This window comes from Tenrec ecaudatus, chromosome 14, assembly GCF_050624435.1.
Source record: "Tenrec ecaudatus isolate mTenEca1 chromosome 14, mTenEca1.hap1, whole genome shotgun sequence".
In the NCBI taxonomy this organism is placed as follows: Eukaryota; Metazoa; Chordata; class Mammalia; order Afrosoricida; family Tenrecidae; genus Tenrec; species Tenrec ecaudatus.
In genome coordinates, this window is record NC_134543.1 from 30,825,412 (window position 1) to 30,850,695 (window position 25,284).

At 39.0% G+C, this 25,284-nt stretch overlaps 1 protein-coding gene across 1 annotated transcript in view; it reads right to left on the reverse strand.

The window, feature by feature from the left end:
• The window catches only part of DNAL1 (dynein axonemal light chain 1), a 64,632-nt gene that overhangs the window by 26,978 nt on the left and 12,370 nt on the right, over window positions 1-25,284 (reverse strand). The window contains exons 3-5 of the mRNA XM_075530727.1: window positions 23,452-23,561; window positions 20,324-20,379; window positions 6,110-6,165 (exon numbers count right to left, since the gene is read on the reverse strand). Of these exons, the coding sequence (XP_075386842.1) occupies window positions 6,110-6,165; window positions 20,324-20,379; window positions 23,452-23,561 (222 nt within the window). The remainder of the gene's footprint in view (window positions 1-6,109; window positions 6,166-20,323; window positions 20,380-23,451; window positions 23,562-25,284) is intronic.

A 25,284-nucleotide genomic window follows, 5' to 3' on the forward strand; every position in this document is an offset into this window, starting at 1 on the left:
ACAGCCAACATGGTAGTCAATGGAGAAAAGACGGACACAATCCTACTGAAAAAGGGGACCAGACAAGGATGCCCCTTGTCCCCACTCTTATTTAACATCGTACTGGAGGTTTTATCTAACTACATAAGGCAAAGAAAAGACAGCAAAGGTATTCGCTTGGGAAGAGGTGAAACTATCGCTATTTTAGGTGATAAGATTTTATATATGGAAAATCACAAAAACTCCACAAGGGGAGTACTGAAGCAATAGAGGAATATAGCCAAGTGGCAGGATACAAGATCAACAAACAGAAGTCTATCCGACAAGACCACAGAAGAGGAGATCAGAAAGGTGGTACCCTTCACAATAGCCAAGCACAAAGTGAAATATCTAGGGATATACCTGACTAAAAGAACAAAAGATTTATATGAGGAAAGCTACAGAACACTATTATAAGAAACCAAGAGTGACCTCAACAAATGGAAGAATATCCCATGCTCATGGATTGGAAGATTCAATATAATAAAGATGTCAGTTCTGCCCAAGGCACAATATAAGTTTAATGCAATCCAATACAATTACCCTCATCTTTCTTCCAAGAAATGAAAAAAAATGATGACCAACTTCATATGGAGAGGGAAGAAGCCCCAAATTACCAGAGAACTCCTCAAGAAGGACACAGTGGGAGGGCTTACTTTACTCGACTTTAGCACATATACAGCCACAATGGTCAAAACTGCATGGTATTGGTATAATCACAGATACTCAGACCAATGGAAAATAACTGAAAACACAGAAATGAAATCATCAGCATACAGACAACTGATCTTTGATAAGGGCCTCAAAAAATATCAAATGGGAACAGATGCCCTCTTCAACAAGTGCTGCAGAAAAAAAAAAGGATATCTACCTGCAGAAAAATGAAGCAAGACCCTTACCTCACTCCATGCACAAGAATAAACTCTAGGTGGATCACAGATGTTGAGGTAAAACCCCAAACTATTAGGGACATCAATAAGGGAATTGGGACTAACCTGAGAACTTTAGCACAGGGAATACATAGACTATCAGAAATAGGTAAGGACACAAATACAGATGAGTCACAAATTGACAGGTGGGATATACTGAAGATAAAATATTTGTGTACATCAAAAGAACTCAATGAGAGTAGTAAGAGAGCCCACAGACTGGGAAAACATCTTTAGCAATGACACATCAGACAAAGGCCTTATTACTAAAATCTACAATATACTGCTAGCTTCCAAAAAGAAAAAAACTAATTGTTCACTGAGGAGGGAGACAAAGGACCTGAAGAGAAGTTTCACAGGGCAGAAATCCGAATGGCCAATAAACATAGGAGAAAATGTTCCTGATCATTAGCCATAACAGAAATGCAAATTAAAACAACAATGAGATACCAACTAACATCCTCAAAGATAGCTCAATTCAAATAATCAGAAAGCAACAAGTGCTGGAGGGGCTGTAGTGAGCTAGGAACTCTCACCCCCTGCTGGTGGACCTGTGGGTATATACAGCCTCTATGGAAATTAATTTGGCAATATCTAAAACAGGTGGAAATTGAGCTACCATAGGATCTAGCAATCCCCCTACTGGGCATATACCCAGAAGAGGCAAGAAACAAACAAAGGCCAGACATCTGTGCTCCAATGTTCATCACGACACAGTTCACAATTGCATGGAAATTGAAACAACCCAAATTCCCATCAGCAGACGAATGGTTTTAAAAAACGGTGGTACATACATACAATGGAGTACTACCATCACTAAAAAGCAGTGATGAATGCATGAAGTACATCGGCGCATGGGAAGAACTGGAGGAAATTATGCTAAGTGAAGTAAGCCAAGCACAAAAAGACAAGTACAACATGAATCTGCTGAGGTAAGCTTAAAAAATGCAAAAGGGGCATAGGGAAAAATCTACTGTACACTGATATTCCTGGGGTGAGGACCAAGTAGTATGGCAGGGGCCAGACCAAATCCAGGGATACATATGGTACACAACTAAAAAGGAACGAGGGAGGGGAAGAAAAAAAAAAATGGGTAGCAGGGGAACAAGGCACTAACCAACCCAAGGGTAGGTTATTATTTATATCTCCACAGGAAAAAAGGGACCAGACTTCAACCCGGTGCGCCAAGAACTAGATGTGAATGCAACATGCCAGCATGAAGCAGGGAACCAGTAGAGAGTTCTGAGGGGCCAACCATAAACCCAACTACATGGACAGCCACCCCTCCCCTAAGAAGAATTACTTTAGAGGACAGCACTGAAGCTACAGCTCAGGGAGAGGGACGTGTCTGATCAGAGCACACAGAAGCAAATGAAGGGGGAGGACAAGAGAGTGGAGCACATCCTAGCCCACCAGGCCTTGAGGACGATATCCCTGCTCAGAGCAGCCAATGCACAAAGAGGACCCTAATCAGCCCCACTATGAGACACGACACCCCTCACTGTCCCATAGTCCTACAGGAGATAACACTGGAGACACAGTGTGGGAATTACACCCAATCTGAACCCACCACACCGAGGCAAAACACTTAGGGGGTACAACAGGACAGCGAGGGGAGCAGAGCAAGGAAGTCCTGAGGGAATACCAAAAATAGACTTTGGGGCTAGGGCGTGGCACCCCATAAGACTCCACTGGAAAACACTCCTAAAGGTCAACAAATAGACCTTGAACTATTAACAGATTTTTCATTTTTTGGTCATTGGTCTTTTGTTGTTTTGTTTTGCTCTGTCTTGTTTTTGTGCATATTATTATCTCTGCAGGTCTATCTAGATAAGATAGGCTGGATAAACAATCTGGAGGAGAAAACAAAGGATCAACGGTTGGTGGTGGGAGCAGACAAGGGAGAGGGGGAGGTGGGGGAAAGGAAGTGATGTTAGCAAACCCAGGGACAAGGGAACAACAAGTGATCCAAATTGGTGGAGAGGAGGGTGTAAGAAGCCTGGTAGGGCTTGATCAAGGGCAATGTAACCAAGAGGAATTACTGAAACCCAAATGAAGGCTGAACATGATAGTGGGACAAAAGGAAAGTCAAAGGAAACAGAGGAAAGAACTAGGAGGCAAAGGGCATTTATAGAGGTCTAAATAAAGGCATGTACATATGTAAATATATTTATATATGATGATGGGGAAATGTGCATGTTAGTGTCTCCACAGGTCTGTCTGAATAGGACAGGCTGGATGAACTATCTGGAGGAATAACAACGGGACCGACAGTTCCAGGGGGACTTGGGGTGGGGGGGGGTAAGGAAGTGGTGTTAACAAACACAGGGACAAGGGAACAACATGGGACCCAAAATGGTAGAGAGGGGGGAGTGGCAGGCCTGGTGGGAAATGATCAAGGGTAAGGTTGCTTAGAGAAGAGGTATACTCTAGCCCAGGTGGCGACGAAGCATGGTAGCAGGGCAGGAGGAAAGTCAAGGGAGATAGAGGAAAGAGCTAGGAGTCAAAGGGCATTTATGGAGGTCTAGACAAAGACATGTACATGCAAATATATATATGAGGATGGGGAAATAGATCTATGTGTCTATATTTATAGGTTAAGTATTAAGGTGGCGGAAGGACCTTAGGCCTCTACTCAAACACTCCCTCAATGCATGAATACTTTCTTTTATTAAATTGGAACTCTATGATGCTCACTCTCCCAACACAACTGCTGGAGCCAAAGTGGGTGAACAAGTAAATGTGGTGAAGAAAGCTGATGGTGCCCGGCTATCAAAAGAGATAGTGACTGGGGTCTTAAAGGCTTGAAGATAAACAAGAGGCCATCTAGTTCAGAAGCAACAAAGTCCACATGGAAGAACACACCAGCCTGTGTGATAGAGTGGTCCTGAAGGGATCAGTTATCAAGCATCAAAGAACAAAAAATCATATCATTGACTGCACACCTCCATGATAGGATCGCTGAAGACAAATGGGTGCATAAGCAAATGTGGTGAAGAAAGCTGATGGTGCCCGGCTATCAAAAGAGATAGTGTCTGGGGTCTTAAAGGCTTGAAGGTGAACAAGCGGCCATCTAGCTCAGAAGCAAATAAGCCCACATGGAAGAAGCACACCGGCTAGTGCGATCACGAGGTGCCAAAGGGACCAGGTATAAGGCATCATGCAAAAAAAAAGATATATGTGTGTACATGTATATATATGTATGTGTGTGTATGTATATATATATATATACACACCATATTGAATACATACATATATATATATATGGTATATATATATATATATACACCATATTGAATGAAGGGGGAAGTGCAGAGTGGAGACCCAAGGCCCAAGTGTCGACCAATGGAGATCCCCTCATAGAGGGGTTTAGGAGAGGAGATGGGTTAATTAGGGTGCGAGGTAGTACCGATGAAGAACACAGCTTTCCCCCAGACCCTGGATGCTTCCTCCCCTCAACTACCATGATCCAAATTCTACCTTGCAGGGCTGGATAGGGCAGAGGTTGTACACTGGTACATAGGGGGGCTGGAGGCACAGGGAATCCAGGGTGGATGATACCTTCAGGACCAAGGGTGTGAGGGGCGATGCTGGGAGAGTGGAGGGTGAGTGGGTTGGAAAGGGGGAACTGATTACAAGGATCCACATGTGACCTCCTTCCTGGGAGAGGGACGGCAGAGAAGGGGGGGAAGGGAGACTCCGGATAGGGCAAGATATGACAAAATAACGAGGTATAAATTACCAAGGGCACATGAGGGAGGGGGGAGCGGGGAGGGAGGGGAAAAAAAAAGAGGACCTGATGCAAAGGGCTTAAGTGGAGAGCAAATGCCTTGAGAATGATTGGGGCAGGGAATATATGGATGTGCTTTATACAATTGATGTATGTATATGTATGGATTGTGATAAGAGTTGTATGTGTCCCTAATAAAATGTAAAAAAAGAAAAAATAATACTACAGTAATAAAATAGACTATTAGGCTATCATTTTAAAAGGCCATGGTTGAAATTATAGGAAAAATTGAAATCAAACACTTTCAATGGTTTTGCAATTCATTTGAAAAGAATGTATAAAAATCTAGAATCTGTATCATGGCCTATAAGGCCTTGTGTGGCCTAGTGTCTGGCTCCCTCTCATTCAGCATTCCCTGCTCTTACACAGCATGTCCAGTAGCTCCAGTTTCAGGACCTTGGCACGTGCTGTCTCAGCCTGAAGGTCTTCTGATTCAGTCAACTGCATGGCCTACATCCTCAGTTCCTCAGAGACAACTCATCATTTTATGCTCTTACTACTATGCCTCATTTTTCTTCATTACATTCATCACCACCTGATATATTACACAATTATGTATCTCCTCTTCCTAGAATGTAATTTCTATGAGAGCATTTTTACATTCTGCTGTACTGCCAATGTCTAGCCAATGCCTGGTTTAAGGTAGGTATTCAGAAAATACATTGAATAAATTTTTTGGATGAATGACTGTGGTAGTTACCTAATTTCATGTCAACTTGATTAAATAAGTATAGGGGTGGAGTCGAGCCTGTCAATCAGTTCACACAGACTGATGATGATTCCATGTGGGGTGTGGTCTTCTCATGAGGATTCTGGAGGATCCTGGAGGTGAATCACACTTTCTACTTCACCTTCATGTTGACAAGCCACACTCAGAGCTGGAGGAGCCACGTGGAAACACATGCCAGCGCTGAAATGCTTCCATCGGCACTGGAGCCACAAGACTTTTCACCCACTGACCTGTGATCTTCCTGCATCTGGCATCTCTGCATGTGCTGCATGAGTCTGAAGAGGAATGTATGGACTAGTATTGGACTTATGGACTTGATCTGGACTGGGCTGGGATATTTTCTCAATATACAATTGTTCTTTAATATAAAGGTCTCTCTTATACATATATGACTCTCTGGTTTGTTTTCCTAGTCAATCCAGACTAACACAATGACATAGAAAAATAATGATTACATCTTCAATTAAAAAGAAGATAAGAAAACAATATGTAGAGTATAACTTCGCTGTCAATAAAAAATATTTAAATCACGACTTAAAACAGCCAGTGTTTTAAAAAATATTTGTTTTGTAAAATAGGTATTATTTTTATATTAAGGGGGAAAATGTGTGTATGTGTTTAAAGTAATAATTAATAACATACCAGTCCATTTAGGTTCTTTATGTTGTTTCTTCCTAATGACAATATCCTCAAGTTTTCTGTAGTGGAGAGAAAGCAATTATTTGTTTATCACATCCATCTAGCAGTAAATCTAGCATACCATAATAAAGCTGTAATAAATTGGATATAATGCCCTTATATAATAAGTAAGAAAAGCCATGCTGATAAAAATTAGTAATCAAGAAATACATTTACCTATCATCTCAGGTAAATGCTATAATCTTACTTCATGCCAATATTAAATAAACAAGTGGTTAGGTATTTGGAATGGATACAACTTAAAGTGCTGGCTAGTAAAAGTATTCACAAATAAAATGAGTAAAGATTTCATTTAAATTTGGGAATATATATATTTCACCCTACAATATTAAGATTCACACTAAAAAATAGAAATATGTATTTACAAATACCATCTCATTCCACAAAGGAGTAACTATTGTTCGGTGCTGTAGAGTCAGCTGTAAGCATAGCAACCCAATATATAACAAAGTAAAACACTGCCCAGTCCTGCACCATCCTCACGATTGTTATGTCTGAGCTCACTGTTGCAGCCAGTGCCAACCCATTTCACTGAGGGTCTTCCTCCTTCTTTCTGACACTATCAAGTATGATGTTCTTCTCCAGGAACTAGGCTGTGGTAGTTACATAATTTCATGTCAACTTGATAAATAGAGTGGAGGCTAGCCAGTCATTCAGGTCATAGCCTGATGATTCAATCAGGTCACAGATTTATGGTGCTACCTTATGGGTGTGGCCTTCTCATGAGGATTCTGGGAACTTCTTTTTCTCCTGAGAAGCAGGCCACTCTCTCAGTGTGTGTTTCATCTTCCTGTTGACAAGCCACATGGAGTCAAACTGAAGGCAGCCACAGACCTGGAGATGTATCCACCACCATTGGACCCACAAGATTTTGCATCCACTAGCTTGTAATCTTCCTACAGTCTGCATCATTGCGTATATGGGTTAATATCAGATTTATGGACTTGATCTGGACTGGGAAAGGATGGTTTCTTAATATACAATTACTCTTTGATATAAGCTCTTTCTTATACATATGAGTATCAATGAATTTGCTTCTCTAGTTAACCCAGACTAACACATAGTCTTTCTTGATAATATGTTCAAAGCACGTGAGATGAGATCTTACCATCCATCGTTGCTTCTAAGGGCATTCTGATTGTACTTTTTTAAAGACATATTTGTTTGCCCATAGAATTTTGCCTATACAATTCTTCAATATTGCAAGTGGAAGCTTGAATTTTTCCCTTCAGTTCTTTCAGCTTGAGTGTTTTATTTTCCTAATTCCAGGTCTTTACACATTTAAAAAATCATTTTATTGAGGGCTCGTACAACGCTTATCACAATCCATACATACATATACATACATACATGTGTCATGCACATTTGTTGCCATCATCAATCTCAAAACAGTTTCTTTCTACTTGAGCCCTTGGCATCAGTTCATTTTCCCTCTCCCTTCCCATTCCTCCCTCCCTCATGAAACCTTGATAATTTACAAGTCATTATTATTTTGTCATATCTTACTAACACTGTCCAACGCCTCCCTTCACCCACTTTTCTGTTGACTGTCATCCAGAAAGGAGGTTAAAAGTAGATCCTTGTAATCAGTTCTCCCTTTCGACTCCACCTTCACACCACCCTCCTCATATCATCATTGGTCCTGAGGGGTTCATCTGTCCTGGATTACCTGTGTTTCCAGTTCCCATCTGTACCAGTGTACATCCTCCGGTCTAGCCGGATTTGTAAGGTAGAATTGGGATCATGATAATCAGGGGGAGGAAGCATTTAAGAACTAGAGGAAAGTTGGATGTTTCAACATTGCTACACTGCACCCTGACCTGCTTCTCTCCTCCCTGCGGCCCTTCTGTAAGGGGATGCCCAGTGCCTACAAATGGCCTTTGGGTCCCCACTCTGCACTTCCCCTAATTCACAATGATGTGATTTTTGTTCCTTGATGCTTGATACCTGATACCTTTGACACCTCGTGATCACACAGGCTGGTGTGCTTCTTCTATGTGGGCTTTGTTGCTTTTGTGTTAGATAGCTGCTTGTTTATCGTTAAGCCTTTAAGACTCCAGGTGCTTTATATTTTGATTGCTGGGCACCTAGCTTTCTCCACCACGTTTGCTTATGCACCTATTTGTCTCCAGTGATTTTATCAGGAAGGTGGGCACACATGATATGATTCTTTGTTCTTTGATGCCTGATACCTGATTCCTTCCACACCTCATGATCACACAGGCTGGTGTGCTTCTTCCATGTGGGCTTTGTTGCTCCTGAGCTAGATGGCCACTTGTTTACTATCTTTTCACATTTTATTATAATACTTTACTCTGTCTTCTCATTTGACATTTTCTGTTCAATTCTTTTACTTTATCATTTAGTCACTTTACATTCAAGAGCAAATTTCAGTCTCTTCTGACATCCACTTTGGTTTTTCTTGTCTTTGAATAGACTACTGTATATTCTATTTTAATTACTAGTGGATGTTTGCAGCTATTTCTTCTCAGTAAATAAATTTCCCCAAAGCTCTGTTCAATCACACTTCTTTGAGGAGGCAGCTCTTTCCCAGTCATATTCCAACACTATATTAGACAATGTTCCGCTGCTACTCATAAGGCTGTCAGTGGCAAGTTTTTCAGAAGTGAACTAGCTTTTCCTTCTTTCTAGTCTGTAAGCTTGGTTGAAACCTATTCACCATGGGTCACCCTACTGGTATTTGAAATATTATTGGCAGTTTCCAGCTTTACAGTAACACACCAGCCACCACAGTACAATAAACAGATGGATGAGTGGAGAAAACAGATTAATAGTAAAAGCATATTAATCTAGTATTAAAATAGTTTGTTTTATATTTAAACAATTAGAGTGTAGTTTGTTTTAAAAATAAAATTCTTATTTGCAATGTTTCAAACACTGTTTATTTTTGAAATCCATAAGTTATTTCTGGACTGAAAAATAGGAACAATGATTGCCTTTGGAGAGGAAGTGAGAGCCTGTGATTAAAGGAAAGCTTATTTTTCATGGTAATCTCTTTGGAACCATTTCAATAAAATCAGGTGCATGCATTATTTTTTCTAATAGAAATAAAAGATTTCCAATAAAAACCTCATTTCTGTCCCATGAAATTATTTTAATTAATTTGCATAAGTTATAAATTTAATTTTCATAATTTAAGCTTCTATAACTACATTGCCCAATGTAATCATGGTTAATAGTTAAAAGTGTTGCTATTTAAATTTAAAGTTGAATACAATGATAAATTTACTTCCTCAGTGCATACTAACCATATTTCAAGTGCTTAATAAGACATTTCTACTAGACAACACTGCTCTATAATATGCACAATTTGATAGTTCAGAACACAAATACAATTTAAGAGGGCTCCAACCCTAACTCTCTGGAAGTAACTAGATCTCTTTGAATCTGTTTTGTCACATATAAAATGGGGATAATACCTATCTTAACAAGACTATCAGATTAAATGAGGTAATTATTTAAAACATTCAGCATAATGCTTGACCCATAGTACCAAAACAATGAACTCAATGCTGATGCTATAGGACAGGGTGCAAGTGCCCCTGTGAATTTCCAAGACGGTAACTGTTTGCAGGAGTAGAAAACCTCATTTTCCTACCAACCCATGGTAAGTACACAATAAATGACAAGTCTATATGTGTGGTTGTATTTCAGGCATACACACCTATATAAACTTTTAATCTGCTTAATTTAGTAAATCACTTTAGATTTTCTTTTGAGAAATATTGAGTTTTCAAGCAAGGTGCTTTAATTTAAGTAAAGTGGTTTAACTATTGAAAAAAGACTCTCTATATCTATAAATAAAAAATAAAATAAGGAATGACATAATCAAATATTCTTTTAAGCTTCATTTTTCCTCTAAACCTTCTTGATATGCAAATATTATCATTCTCTTGTTTTCTATTTCTTGGAGAATAAAAAGTTTAGTTAAAAATCCATTCAACACTTATGCTAAGCATAGAAATAAGCAATCACATTAAAACTGAATTATATAGATTAAAAATTATATGCAGTGTTTCAGTCGATGAGGATGACTCTAAGTGAGCGAAATAAGTAAGTGAGGTACAAATTATAGTAGGCAGTGAAATTTGCAAAGGGAAATCAAAGTAGGCAAGAGGAATCGCATTTCAGGGGGCTGGGAGCAGTTGACATTTTGCAGGGAAAAGGACATAAATAAAAGCTGAAAGGAAGTGGGCAGCTGGCCATGAAGAAATCTACAGGAAGAGCATTTCCAAGCTGATGGAGCTTTAAGTGAAAAGGTATTGGGGTGGGGGTGGGAAACATCAGGAGAGTTTATGAAATACAAAGAGCTAAAAGTTCAAAGAATGAAGGAAGAATAATATGAGATGATTTTAGAAAGATAACTAGCAGGCCTTCTATAGGAGAAATAAGAAAAAGGATCAAGAAACACCAAGGTTTTTTTGGCTGAATAACTGGAAGAAAGAATTTGACTGGGCTTAGGGGAGACTATCAGGAACTCAGTTTTAGACATGTTAACTAGGAGATGCCTTTTAGACTGCCAGTGGAGATTATCAGGCCACTGGATGCATGAGTCTCAAAGAAGCCAGAAGCAAAAATATAAATTTGAGATTCATTAGCACATAGATGGTACATTGGATGAGATCATCTAGAAAGTGAGTGAAAAAAGAAAATAAAAGAGGTCCAAGAACCAAAGCCTAGGGCATTCCAACAGTTAAAAGTTGAACAGAAGAGACTAGGAAGAAGTGACCAGAAAGGCTACATAATTCGAACACTACAGTGCTTCAGAGAAGAAATCACCTATGTCAAAATATGATGACAGGCCAACCAAGATAAGTCAACTGAGAAACGACCTCAAAAATTGAAAGAGCAAATATACGCAGCCCTTTCAAAAATCGTACCCAAATTAAAATGTAAACCTCACTTTGAAAAATGATAAATAGCTTAAAAATCCTTATTCACGCTGTAAAGAAAGAAAAAATTATGATCTCAAAATGAATTGTTCCAATGTATCTTTCCATATTTCTATATGTTGCTTAAATATGCCAGCACTAGAAGTACTTTCATTCTTCATACAATGCCTGGATGAATGAAACCAAGAGTGTCTTACAGTTTTGTGGGTTTTTAAAAAGTAAACTGGAGGAATAAAATACTATTTTTTGTGTTTTGGTTTGTTTTTTCCATCAAGAATATGAGGAAATCCAGGCAAAATTTGTCTTAGAAGTGAGCCTGGTGAGACTTTGTCTCACTCACTTGGCCAGGTTGTCAGGAGAGAGCAGCTCCTGGAAAGGAAAACAATGCTTGGCAAGGTGGACGGCAGTGAGAAAGAGGAAGGCCCTCGATGAGATGGCCTGACCCGGTCGTGACCAGGGGCTCAACTAGAGCCTAACAGTTGTGAGCGTGGCACACGGCCAGGCAGGGTCACGAAGAACGAGAACTGACTTGATGGCTCCTATTTATAGGAAATAGTTTATTTCCTAATCCTTAATACGAGGTTACTAATCTTTATATTATATAATCTTTTTAGTCATAGTTTTGAACACAGTCATCTCATGCAGTTTTCCAGGCATAGTTTACACATTCCCAATAGATTCACTTTTATAAAACCAAACAAAAAAAATCAAAACTCACTGCCATCCAAAGTCAATGCTGACTCAAGATGACTGTAAGACAGGGTGGAATTGTCTCTATGGGTTTCCGAGACTGTAACTCTTTACAGGAGTACAAGTCTCACCTTTTTCCTGGCCAAGCGGCTGTTGGTTTCCAACTGCTTACCTTGTATTTGTAGCCCAACATGTTTACTTGGTGCTACTAAAAAGAGCAGAATGGTGGGAAATGGTACAGTCATAAATTCAATCCCTTGTGAACAGATTCTTTTTGCTCCATAGTCACAGATCAAATGTATTTCCTGGTCATAAACTGCAGAGAGACTATTTGTTATTAGCAGGACTAAAATAAGATAAGTCAAAAAAGCAAATATACACGCACACAAACGTCTATACCCCCTCATTCTTTTTTTGAATCATTTACTCGGGGGGGGGCGGCTCTTATAAATCTTATTAACAATCCATCATTCAATTGTATTAAGCACACTTGTCTGTATGTTGACGTCAACATTTCCAAAACATTTTCTTTCTACTTGAGCCCTTGGTATTAGCTCCTCTTTCCCCCCTTCCTTCCCCACCTCCCATCCTCATGAATCCTTTTTCAATTATATATTATTGTTATTTTTGTGTCTTTCACCATCTCGTCTCCCTTCACCACATTTCTGTTATTTGTCCCCCTGGGGGATGGGGTCTATATCCAACTTTGCCCCTTTCTCCCCCTTACTCCTACCCCCAGTCACCCCCCTACCCTCATGATATCACTACTTCCACTACTGTTCCTGAGGGTTTTATATGGCCTGAATTCCATGTGTTGAGAACTCTTATCTGTACCAGTGTGTGCACTCCAGTATAGCTGGATTTGTAAGGCAGAACTGGGTCATGGTAGTAGGGGAGAGGACGCATTTAGGAACTAGAGGACTGATATGTGTTTCATTTGTGCTATACTGAACATTGATAGAATTGTCCCTTCCTTGTAACCCTTCTTTGGGGGGATGTCCAATTGTCTACCGATGGGCGTTGAGTCTCCTCATTCTTTGTCTATGACAGGCCTCAAGATACTCCTTCCACTGTTTTTGGAATTCATTCCAACATAATTTACCAATTAACGAAGTTAAAATATGAGTTAAGACTCACTTGCCACCCCTTGTGTCATCTATTTGCAAGACTGTCATCACTATGGTTTTATAAAAATGAAAGCATGTTATCTTTTATGATAAATAATGTATATTTGTTTAGTCTCATTTAAGCAAGTTATTTCAATTTACAGACAAATAAACGGGAGCAGAAAATTAAATAAAATGTACCAAATTGTTTAACCAGCCAGTGAGAACTTAGAATCAATTGCATTCTGATTCCTACCCCGCATTATACGAATGCCAACTTTGAGGAAGGATTCAGGAAAAAGAGGAGCATAAAGTAGATACTAAAGAGATGAATAAAATGTGCTCCTTGCTCCCACGGCATTCACTATCTAAAAAGTCAGAATTTATTCCCAACTGGCTATCATAATGATGAATATTTATTACATATTTCCTATGTGTCAGGCATAATTCTAAGCACTTTAAATACACTAAAATCATTTAGTGTTCACTATAACCACATGAGGTAAGTAACTTATGGTAATCCAAATATACCCAAAGAAGAAGTAAGAAATTTTGACAGAGAGTAAGGAAATCTTTATATATGGGAAGGTAACATTTAAGGCTGGTATTTTTAATTTTAATCTTTGTTTCTTGTAGGATCTTTCTGTTAGAGGAAGGTATTATTCTTAACAAAAAGCACTGCCTTAATAAGTGCACAAAATAATTTTAAAATGTGGTTTGGGGTGTGGGTAAGGTGGGACGAGTGCTTAAAACAATTTGAGGACAACTTTAATTGCAACTAGGCAAAACCTCTTTAATGAAGGTTTCTGATCAAGAGAATGCTAATAAGAATGGTATTTTTAGAAAGAAAATGCTAGTATATGTTCTGAAGGTCAATGAAGAATAGAAAAATTAGATATAGGAGATCAATTAAGAGGCTATTACAAATTCATAAACCAGTAATTTTTGAAATGTGGGTCATAACCAATAAAGAGGTTGTGAAATCAAGTCAGTAGGCTGTGACCAGCATTTTTAAAAAAATGAATGAGAATTTAAAAAAATTCTACCTATGTTAAAAGGTAAATATTGGGGGCCATGTGGAGAGCTAGTGTTTTGAGAATGATGAGGGCAATGAATGTACACATGTGGTTGACACAAATGATGTATGTATGGATTGTGATAAGAGTTGTATGAGCTCCAAATGAAATTATTTTTTTAAGTAAATATTCTTTTGGAAATTTTTATTTCAGTTATGTAAGGGTAATTCCAAAAGTATTGTTACTGTAGCTCCAGTTTATACATACGTGGGTTTCTTCAAAACCAAATGTGTTTAAACCCATCTCGTCAATCAGTGGATGGCTGGAGACATTATGTTTCAGTCTCATTCCAGTGCCTTCAAAAAAAGGTTCGATCCAAATAGTAGGTTTCGTGGGGTTCTGCTAGGTCTGTTCAATCTGAGGTAGAGAGTCAGTTCAGAGGGTAAGAGCAACTGTTAAGGGGAGATCTCAAAGGGTAATCTTGAGGGAGTGGGCAGCAGGGAGGGAGGGGATAAATGAGGAGCTGATACCAAGGGCTCAAGTAGAAAGTGAATGTTTTGAGAATGATGATGGCAACAAATGTACAAACGTGCTTGACACAATGGATGGATGGAGTGTGATAAGAGTTGTATGAGCCCCCAATAAAATGAATTTTAAAAAGGAAGGAGTAATCTTGATAGATTGAGTCAAGAGCAGCAAAAGTCATCCTATGAAAATTTCATTGGGAAACTGCTCTGCCCATCTTACAGCCCAGATCTTGCTCTTTCATACTTCTTTTTGTAACCTAAATTCAAGGACATTTAAAAGGAACATGATATGAGTCCCACAAGGATGCCCAAACTGACATTTTGGTGCAATGTAAAGCAAAGTGTGCAGAACTCTTCAGAAAAGGGTTGTTATTGTTAGGGACCATCAAGTCCGTTCTGACCCATAGTAACCCTATGCACAACAGAACAAAGCAGTGCCCAGTCCCGCGCCATCCTCACAGTGGTTCCCATGCTTGGGCCCATTGTTGCAGCCATGTGTCAGTCTATCGCATTGAGGGCTTTCCTCTTTCTTGCTGGCGCTCTACCAAGCATGATGTCTTTCTCCATGGACTGGCTCTGTAAAGGGTTGGAGAGATGAAAATACTGCCTCCAGAAATGCATACCGGGCGTCCCTCTGGGACATGGGGGCACAGTGAATGGTGTGACCCTTTGCTGGGCATGCCTACACAGTAGGGGATGCTGGGCCCCTCTAGGGATTCCCGTATGGGCTCCAATAAATTTCTTCCCTTTTGCTTAAAATGATTAAAACAAGAAATGCATACCACACTTACCCAGATGGAGGGTATGTTGAAAAACAATAGCTTCAAATTTTGTTTAACTAAAGGTCCATATTCTTTTTATAGCAATATTTTACTGACCCTCATAAATGGTTATAAGAAATTTTATGTGTGTATTTATACAAATGTGTACAATGAGTTATGAATTCAAATGTATGAGGAGGTACCTAAAATAAAACAGAATTTTTTTTCAAAGCTATGTATTTAAATTTTTTTTCACATTTTATTAGGGGCTCATACAACTCTTATCACAATCCATACATATACACACGTCAATTGTATAAAGCACATCCGTACATTCTTTGCCCTAATCATTTTCAAAGCATTTGCTCTCCACTTAAGCCCTTTGCATCAGGTCCTCTTTTTTCCCCCTCCCTTCCCTCTCCCCTCCTCCCTCATGAGTCCTTGATAATTTATAGATTGTTATTTTGTCATATCTTGCTCTATCCGGAGTCTCCCTTCCCCCCCTTCTCTGCCGTCCCTCTCCCAGGGAGGAGGTCACATGTGGATCCTTGTAATCTGTTCCCTCTTTCCAACCCACTCACCCTCTACTCTCCCAGTATCGCCCCTCACAGCCTTGGTCCTGAAGGCATCATCCACCCTGGACTCCCCGTGCCTCCAGCTCCCACATGCACCAGTGCACAACCTCTGCCCCATCCAGTCCCACAAGGTAGAATTCGGATCATGGTAGTTGGGGGGAGGAAGCATCCAGGACCTGGGGGAAAACAACCTTATCACACCTTCCAAGTCCTCTCCATTACATTTAATACATTAGTCAATTCCATTTTTGGAAACATTTCTCAAACTTATCATTTGGATGGCTGATAGCATCTCCCTCGTTTTTTTCTTCACCTCTTCTGAGCTATCAAATCGCTGATGTTTCATGTCGCTCTTCATTCATGGAAACCAAAAGAAGTCTCAGGGCGTGAGATCAGGTGAGTCAGGTGCACGGGGCAAGAAAGGACAGCTTCTTTGGCAAAAAGCTGGCACACGGAGACGGCTGCGTGAGCAGGTGCATTGTTGTGAGGGCAACACCAGTCCCTTGTCTGCCACAATCAGGCCTTTAATGTCACACACTGTCACACAATCTTTTCAAGACCTCTAAATAGAAAGCTTGATGAAGTCTGACCTGGTGAAATGAGCACCAAATGTTCACATCAAAAAAACAAATGAGTACTGTTTTGATCTTTGACTTCACTTAACAAAGTGGTTCTCAACCTTCCTAATGCTGCGACCCTTTAATGCAGTTCCTCATACTGTGGTGAACCCCCCCACCATTAAACTATTTTCATTGCTACTTCATAACTGTAATTTTGCTATTGTTATGAAATCAGGCGACCCCTGTGAAAAGGTTGTTCCACCCCCAAAGGGGTCGTGATGCACAGGTTGAGAACAGCTGACTTAATGAGCTTTTGGGGGGACGTGACAATGGCGTCTTCCACTGGCTTGACGGATGTTTGCTTTGGGGATCCTAAGAATAGCACCGTAAGGAGTGTTCTTTCAAAGTACCGGATGTTTCCACTCGGTTGCTCTTTTTCCTGGTCAGTCAGACCCAGAGACAGCGACCCTTCTCATTCCCAACTCTGCCATCAAAATTCGCTAAACCAAGCTCCAACATAGTCCAGATAACTTCCCCATTTCTTCAATAATCTGTCATCAGTCTTTAAGCACATGTGCATGAATTTTGTTGACATTTTCATCCGTTCAGGAAGCTGACAGACGTCCAGAACGAGGTTTGTTATCAACAGACATTTCACCCTTTTTGAAACACGAAAACCACTCATACACTTGACGTTTTTCCCATAGTGCTGTCCTTGTAAGCTGCGTTCAACATCACAACAGTTTCTGAGGCATTTTTTCCTGAGCAGGAAACAAAATGTCACAGCTGCATACTGTTCCCTTAAATCGGCCATCATAAAAAACAAGGTTCGAGCGAAACTTTTACGAAAAAAAAATTCACTGTGTTCAAAGAGATCCTTCCCAGGCGACACCACTGGGTACACTAACTCAGAAGTCGTTCCTGGATGCTCACTTAATGGGAAAAATGTGTACCAGAAAAGCTCCCCCCGCAGAGCTTTTTTCTAGTTTTTTGGGGGTTACCCCCTCGTATTTCTTAACTGTGGAAAGTGGCCAAAATGCTTGGAAAGGCAAGGACTTGTGTTTTACTGACTGTGCAAAAGCATGTGATTGTGTGGATCTTAAACAACTACAGACACGCCAATGAAGACGGAATTCCAGGACACTTCATTGTGCTTGCGCAGAACGTATGCATGGATCAAGAACAAGGAATACTACAGGAAAGGTGTGTGTTAGGGCTGTATCCAGTGAGATCCAGCCAGTTCGCCCTGGTTCAACAGAACCAATGCCTAATTTTTGTTGAGTTGAACAAATTGGTTGTTACAATGGCAGTTGTAATTAGGGTTCTCTCTAAGGTGGTTGCCAGCCAGCCACCCAACGTGAAAATCACAAATTTACATCTGTACTCTTTTTTTAACATTAATATGGCAAGAGCATATTCTAAGCACCTGCAGTAATGTGCATTCTGTGCACAGGTATAAAATTAGACAGAATTATGCTTGTAATATTATTCATTTCATTAAACTCGTTGTATTGTTAATGGAAACTACATTTTCATTCCATTGTACTTGTTATTTCAGCAAACAAACCTCTAATGCAAAGAAAAAAGTGCCAAACAACCAGAGGGTAACATGCTGTCATTTATTTCAGCTTTTTGTTACACCCCAAATTCCCACAAGATATTACCAGTGAATGAGGCAGTTCCTGAAAGTGTTCAAAGAGCTAAAAATACTGTCAGAACAATTGCTGACAGAGTTCAGCAGAGGCAGAAAGGGGTATTTAAAATGAGCATAATATGTTCAGGGAAGAGAGGTCATCTAGCGGTTACTCATATATCAAACACAATGGCTGTTGTCTAGTTGGCCTACCTCTAAAGGAATGGGATTCTACTCCTATAGTAAAACGATGGTTCAAGATAAATCACAGTCATGCTCAAATAAAAGTGAAGACTATTGCAAATAAGGATGCCAATCAAGAAGCAATATGGATATATCTTATGTAACATTTTTATTGTTTTTGTCAGGTATCATTTACTATTTTTCATATTTTAAGATGCTTTCTTTTAACAATCTAGTTTTGTGTACCTCTTTTATTGTTCTTATTTTAAGTATTAACTGTACGAATATACCTTTTGCGATATTGTTTTTTAACACTTAAAATGGTCATTACGACAGTGAACCGGTTGTTATATTTGTATCCCACCACTGGTTGTATCCTCTCACCATACTTAATTCAATCTGTATGCTAAGGAAATAATCAGAGAACCTGGATTATATGGAGAAGAATATGGCATCAGGAACAGAGGAAGGCTTATTAACAACCTACAATATGCAGATAACACAACCTTGTTTGACTTGAAATACTCGCTGATGAAGATCAAGGATGGCAGCCTTCAGTATGGATGACAACTCATTCAAGAAGACCAAAATCCTCACAACTGGGCCAATAAGTAGCATCATGATCAATGGAGAAAAGGTTGAAGTTGTCAAGGACTTTGTCTTTCTTGGATCCACAATCAATGTTCTTGGAAGCAACAGTAAAGAGATCAAATGATAATGAGAGAGAAAGAGATCAAATGATGCATTTCCTTGGGTATAACTTCTGCACCAGACCTCTGCAGAGTGTTGAAAAGCAGAGACTACAGTGTTCCTGACCCAAGCCATGCATTTTCAATTGCCTCATATGAATGTGAAAATTGGATACTGAATAAGGAAGATTGAAGAAGAATTGATGTGTTTGAATTGTGGTGCTAGTAAAGAATATAGGAAGTACTAGGGATTGCCAAAAGGACAAACAAATCTGTCTTGGAAGAAGTACAGTCATAGTGCTCCTTAGAGGCAAGAATGGTAAGACTTCATCTTAGATACTTGGGGCATATTGTCAGGAGAAACCAGGCCCTGGAGAAGGACATGATGCTTGCGAAGGTAGAGTGCAGTGAAAAAGAGGACGGCCCTCAATCAGATGGATTGGCACACTGGGGCAACAATGGGCTCAAGCACAGGGGCATTGTGAGGATGGTGCAGGGCTGGGTAATGTTTTGTTTGGCTGTTCTGGTCACTATGGGTCAGAAGCAGTTCAATGGTACCGAACAAAAACAACAAGGGAAATGAGCTAAAGCCACTAGAAAGCTAAAAGCAACAAATTATTTGAGAGCTTCTTCAAAGAGAGGTCAACAGGACTGTGTTAGGACTATGGATGTAGGACTTCAGGAATGGAGAGGGGGCGAATGGTAAAATAAATCATAATCCTCTAAAAGATACCCACTTTCTAATCCCTGGAACCTGAAAACGTTACCTTATATAGCAAAAAATGTTACAGATGCTATTAAAGATCTTAAAATGGGGAGATTATACTAGATTCTCTGCATGAGCCCTGAATGCACAGCAGCCGCCTAAGAGGAAGACAGGAGACGTGACAAAGACAGAAGAGGAGGAGTTACGCAGCTACAATCCAAAGAATACATATAGTCACCAGAAATTAGAAGAGGCAAGCAGATTCTCCTCCAGAACCTCTGACGGGTAGCATGGCCCTACCCAAATTTTACTTTGAGCCCAGTTTAATTGGTTTCAGGCTTATGGACACCAGAATTTTGAAAATAATAAATATCTGCTGTCTTAAGCCAATTTGTTATAGCATCTATAGGAAACTAATACATGCAGCTGGAAGCCTTGCTATATTGGGGAAGTGGGATGTCACCAACAAAGAGAGATAAAGCAAGAATGGGGATAGGGAGAAATTCTATTTGACCAGAATAAGTCTGAAATACACTCAAGAGGAAAATCCAAACAAATCACACACACACACATACACACGCATGCACGTGCGCACACACACACAAGCACAACAGGTCTTATGTTATCTCTGATTTTCATTGGACTAATTAAAATTCAAGACATATGGCTTATATATTCTGTTATCTCACAATTACTGGGTTAAAACAGGTGTCGGTTTTAGAATTACATAGTATGCCTGGAATGTTTATCCATATAACTAAAAAATCCAAGAACCATCTGTTACTGTGCATCACTTACTTAAGCCATTCAGGTTAGCAATTTTCTCAATGCAGTTTGTGGACAGTGAAAGTTTCCTTAAAAAGAATTAAAAAAAAACAAGCTTGTATTAAGAGAGAAAAGCTTTAATGGTTTATCAGAAAGTATTCTTTAAGTACTAATAGAAGATATTATTGAAGTCACATTTTTTGTTTATGCTGAATATCTTCCTCACTCCCAGTTATAGCATTTATTTTTTTGAAATCTAACTTTTTTTTTCCTGATTACAAAATACAGTACCTTAAAGATATATATTTTGTAGAAAGTTAGAAAAACCTTTTCGAAGCTAATTTGATGTTATTGATTAAAATCTTTAATGCATATATTTTTCAGCCCTTTTCTGGGAATAGCTCTTACTGAATGGCAAAATATCATACAAATAACAAAAGATATATGAACTAGATAGTATATTCCTGTAACAGCAAAAAAATTAATCTACCTCTCTATTAATTGATAGAGATGAAACACTGTCATATAATAAGTCATATATAATTCTACTCACTCTATACATCTTCCCAAAGAAAATTACTTTTAATATGTCATATAAATATTTTATAACTCTTTTGATTTTAATCATAAAACAAAAATCTAAAGGGTACATAGTTAAATATTCTTAATATTCTTACTTTGGTCAAATGATTTAATATCTTAGGAAATTTCATGCAAAAAACATGATACAAGGTAACTTTTATTGGCCACTTAATGCAACGTTTATTAACTTTGAGCATTCATAACAATCTTATAAAGTATTATTATTACCCACATTTTGCAAGTGAGGAAAATAAAGCTCATCAATGTTAAGCAATTGCCTAATATTACACAGCCAGGAAATGGCCATGCCAGAATAAAAACCTGGGGATATCTGTCTCCAGAGTCTATGATCTTACTGTTTTGTCTTTGAGATTTTCCTGTATGCTTTTTTATTTTTTACAGATTTACTGGTATATAATTTTCATATCATACAATTCAATAATTTAATCACATCAAGAAGAGTTGCATAGTCATCACCACATTCGTTTTAGAATGTTTTCTTATTCTTGTGCTCAACGTTATTAGCTGCCCATTTCCCCCCAACTTCCCCTGTCAGACCCCAAGGAACCATTACTCCAGTTACGTCTCTATAGATTGACCTTCTGGATTTCATATTCAGAAAAACATTTTTAAAAATCAAACAGCAATAACAAAGTAAAACATAAAACTTCAATAGAAAAGAAAGCAAAAATATTAAAAACTAGAACAAATTTAAATTGAATCCTAAGGCAGATCAAATGATAGGGTGGTAAGTTTTAACCTGTTTCTGAAATAATCCACTTTACAATGCACTCTGCATGATAGCACGGCTATTCAAGATTCACCAGGGGTTTAATCCTGGTGTATTTCCCCTTCACTTTTTTTTTTTTAACTGACACAGCTTTTAAATGGGTCAAAAGAGAGAGAAAATGATAAGCTATTACATTTTGGCCTAACTATGTCTGGCACAATCAACTTCACAATGCTCTCTGTCTGACAACAGGACTATCTATTCACATCCCTCAAATATTGTGATCTTACCTTTTATGATTAGACCTGAAGAACAAATGGTTCTCTGTGGTTTTTCCCACTTTCTATCATATCTATTTTTCTTCTCATCTTTCATCATTACAACTACCACTGAAAAGTGAAGTGACTTACATCTGGGAATATGACTAGGGAATTATTCTTAACATTTGTTTAAGATTGTTGTGTGCCATTGAGTCAATTCTGACTTATAGCATTCCCATGCGATGGAGTAGAACTGCCCATAAAATTTTTGAAATGTTTGGTGTGTCCTAAGCCATTTCCAGGGTATGTGGTAGGGATACAAAACCTTCTCAAACTTTTACCTTTGAGATTACTCTGATTAGAAAGTCATACTGAAATCATGCAAGAAGCCAATAAAACCATTTCGAGGATGACTTTGCTGTGACGCACTATGTTCTCTGTACGACGGTCACGTTGCACAACAACTAAATAGCTTTGCCTTTCTCTTTACACTCAAAATAGTCTACTGCCACACAGGCATCTAGGAGATACCCATGGACTTTATTATGACACACATTTCTGGTTTCATCAATAGATATTCTGTTTCTATAATTTGGGGTGGAATTTATCAACTGCATCAGGAGAGTCTGATGCAGGTGATCAGGAAGGAGGAGTCAGAAAAAAGAGGATGTAATTCTTCAATCCCGTCATCAAAAGACATTGCACTCTGAAAGCAAAGTGATATCCTGGTACGATTTCCTCAAATTAGTCACAGACTTCTGCTAAACAACATGTAGCATACTTAGAAAATATATTTAAATTCATTTAAATGATACTTAAATTTATGGGAAAACAAGATTATAAAATAATCAATGTAATTTGATTCTACTTAGAATTTTACAAAGAAGGCACAAACTAATATTAATTGGTGCTCACAAAGAATACAATTTAGCCTGATGTTAATTCTTTTCCTTTGTACTTTTCATGTTTTCAAATGTATTACAAGGAGCCTTGGTGATACAATTGGTTGATTGCTGGGCTGCTAACTGAATGATCGGTGGCGTGAATCCACCAGCCCATCTGAGGGAGGAAAGTCCCGATGGTTCTTTTCCCATAGAAACCTAGGAAACCTTACGGAGCAGTTAACTGTTATTGAGTTGCTATGAGTCGGAATCGACTTGATGGCACAGAACAACAGCAAATCTGCTACCGTGCATTTTTATCGTGTGAAAAGTTGGGGGCTTTTTTGCATAGTAGTAAGTACAGTACTATCTTTGGTGAATAATTTTTACAAGAGACAGCAGTTTCTATCTCATTACTGAGTACTGATTTTATTGTGTAACAGACCTTCTCCCAAGAGACCAAGGGACTTCTACAGCTGGACACATAAATATTCTATTTTAAAATTGGACCATTCAGTATTATTCTATTCCTAATCATACAGACCATGAATTCTTTCATTTTTGTCAAAGGGAAGATTATATGAGCAAATGAAAAATTAATGAAGATCATACAAAAAACAAATGTACCTATTTTCTTTCAGATCTGAAGGACAGGAGGGGCAGCCTAACAGGAGTACTCGAAAGAGGAAGGGAAACGAGCTCACTTACTCGCAGTTAGCAAGCATGGACAAGGACGCATCCATCTTCTCTATAGGCGGAATCTGGGCATAAAGCTTTATCTCTTTGGTATCAAATGGCTTCTGACCCGTTTTCTCTTCCTGTGATAAAAATAAAGATGGAGAAAATGATCCCAAATTGTTATATGGAGACAAAAACAACCAGAATTCCCTTAGGTGTTTCAATGCTTACTTGTTCAGAATTTGGAAAGTGAATTCTTTACCAGCTTTTCAATGAAAACCTCTACCTACTGTCTAGAGGTGTGTCGGCTTCTACGTGGCTAAATCAGATAATTATTTGGCCCTGGCCAAATAAGTGGAAAGGAGGAAGAAAGAGAATAACTTTTATTTCTGCAATATTCACAATCCTTTAAAAATCTATCAATCCATAAGCAAAAACCAAATTTAACACCACCACCCCCGGCCCGGAAAAGTGTTTGTTTTTAAACCTACTTTTCCTTTCTTTTTTATATTTTATCAGGGGCTCATACAACTCTTATCACAATCAATACATACATTAATTGTGTAAAGCACATTTGTGCATTCATTGCCCTCATCCTTCTCAAAACATTTGCTCCCCACTTAAGACCCTGGCATCAGCTCCTCATTTTCTCCTTCCCTCCCCGCTCCCCATCTCATGAACCCTTGATAATTTATAATTTATTATTTTATCATATCTTACACTATCTGACATCTCCCTTCACCCACTTTTCTGTTGTCTGTCCCCCAGGGAACCTACTTTTCTTAAACTGCAGGCTCAGACCTGTAAGATCAACTGTTTTCTTCTTTTTTTAAAATCATTTTATTGGGGGCTCATACAACTCTTAACACAATCCAAACATCCATCCACTGTGCCAAGCACATTTGTATACTTGTTGCCATTATCCTTCCCAAAACATTTTCTTACTACTTGAGTCCTTAGTATCAGCTCCTCATTTTCCCCCTCCCTCCTGGACCCTCCCTTCTTCATGAACCCTTGATAATTTATAAATTATTATTTTTTTCTGTCTTATATTGACCGATGTCTCCCTTCACCCACTTTTCTGTTGAAAAGGGAGGAGATTATATGTAGATCATGGTGATCGGTTCCCCCTTTCTCCCCTCACCTTTCCCTTACCCTCCTGGTATCACTACTCTCATTATTGGTCCTAAGGGTTTATCTGTCCTGGATTCTCTTTGTTTCCAGCTCTTATCTGTACCAGTGTACATGCTTGGGCCTAGCTGGATTTTTAAGGTAGAATTGGGATCATGATAGTGAGCATGTGGGGGGAAGCATTAAAGAAGTAGAGGAAAGTATAATGTTTTATCAGTGCTATACTGGCCCCTGACTGGTTTGCCTCCTCCTCACGACCCTTCTATTTTCATTGACAACCTTTCCTCCTTTTTCAGTACAGTTCAGCCTGAGCTGGAAATCAAATATTTGGGAGGCCTTCCTTTTTTAATACAAATTGGAAAAGCCTCATGTCCTTGACTTGATTCTGACTCCTGGCAATCTTATAGGACAGAATAAGGAAACCTCTGCAGGTTGCAGAGACTAACTCTTTGAGAAAGTCTCACCTTTCTCTTGTAGAATGGCTGCTGGTTTTGAACTGTTGACCTTGTAGTTAGCAGTCCAACATTTAACCCATTATGCCACCAGGGGTCTTCTTTTCAAAACAGCTGTGGTAAAAGCAATTTAGTTTACCCTAACTTCCTACTTACTAGAGAGCCCTGGTGGCGTAGCGATCACGAGTTGGGCTGTGATATGCAGTTCAAAACTCCCAGCAGCTCCACAGGAAAAGACTGGCTTTGTACTCCCATAAATAGCTACATTCTCAGAAACCCA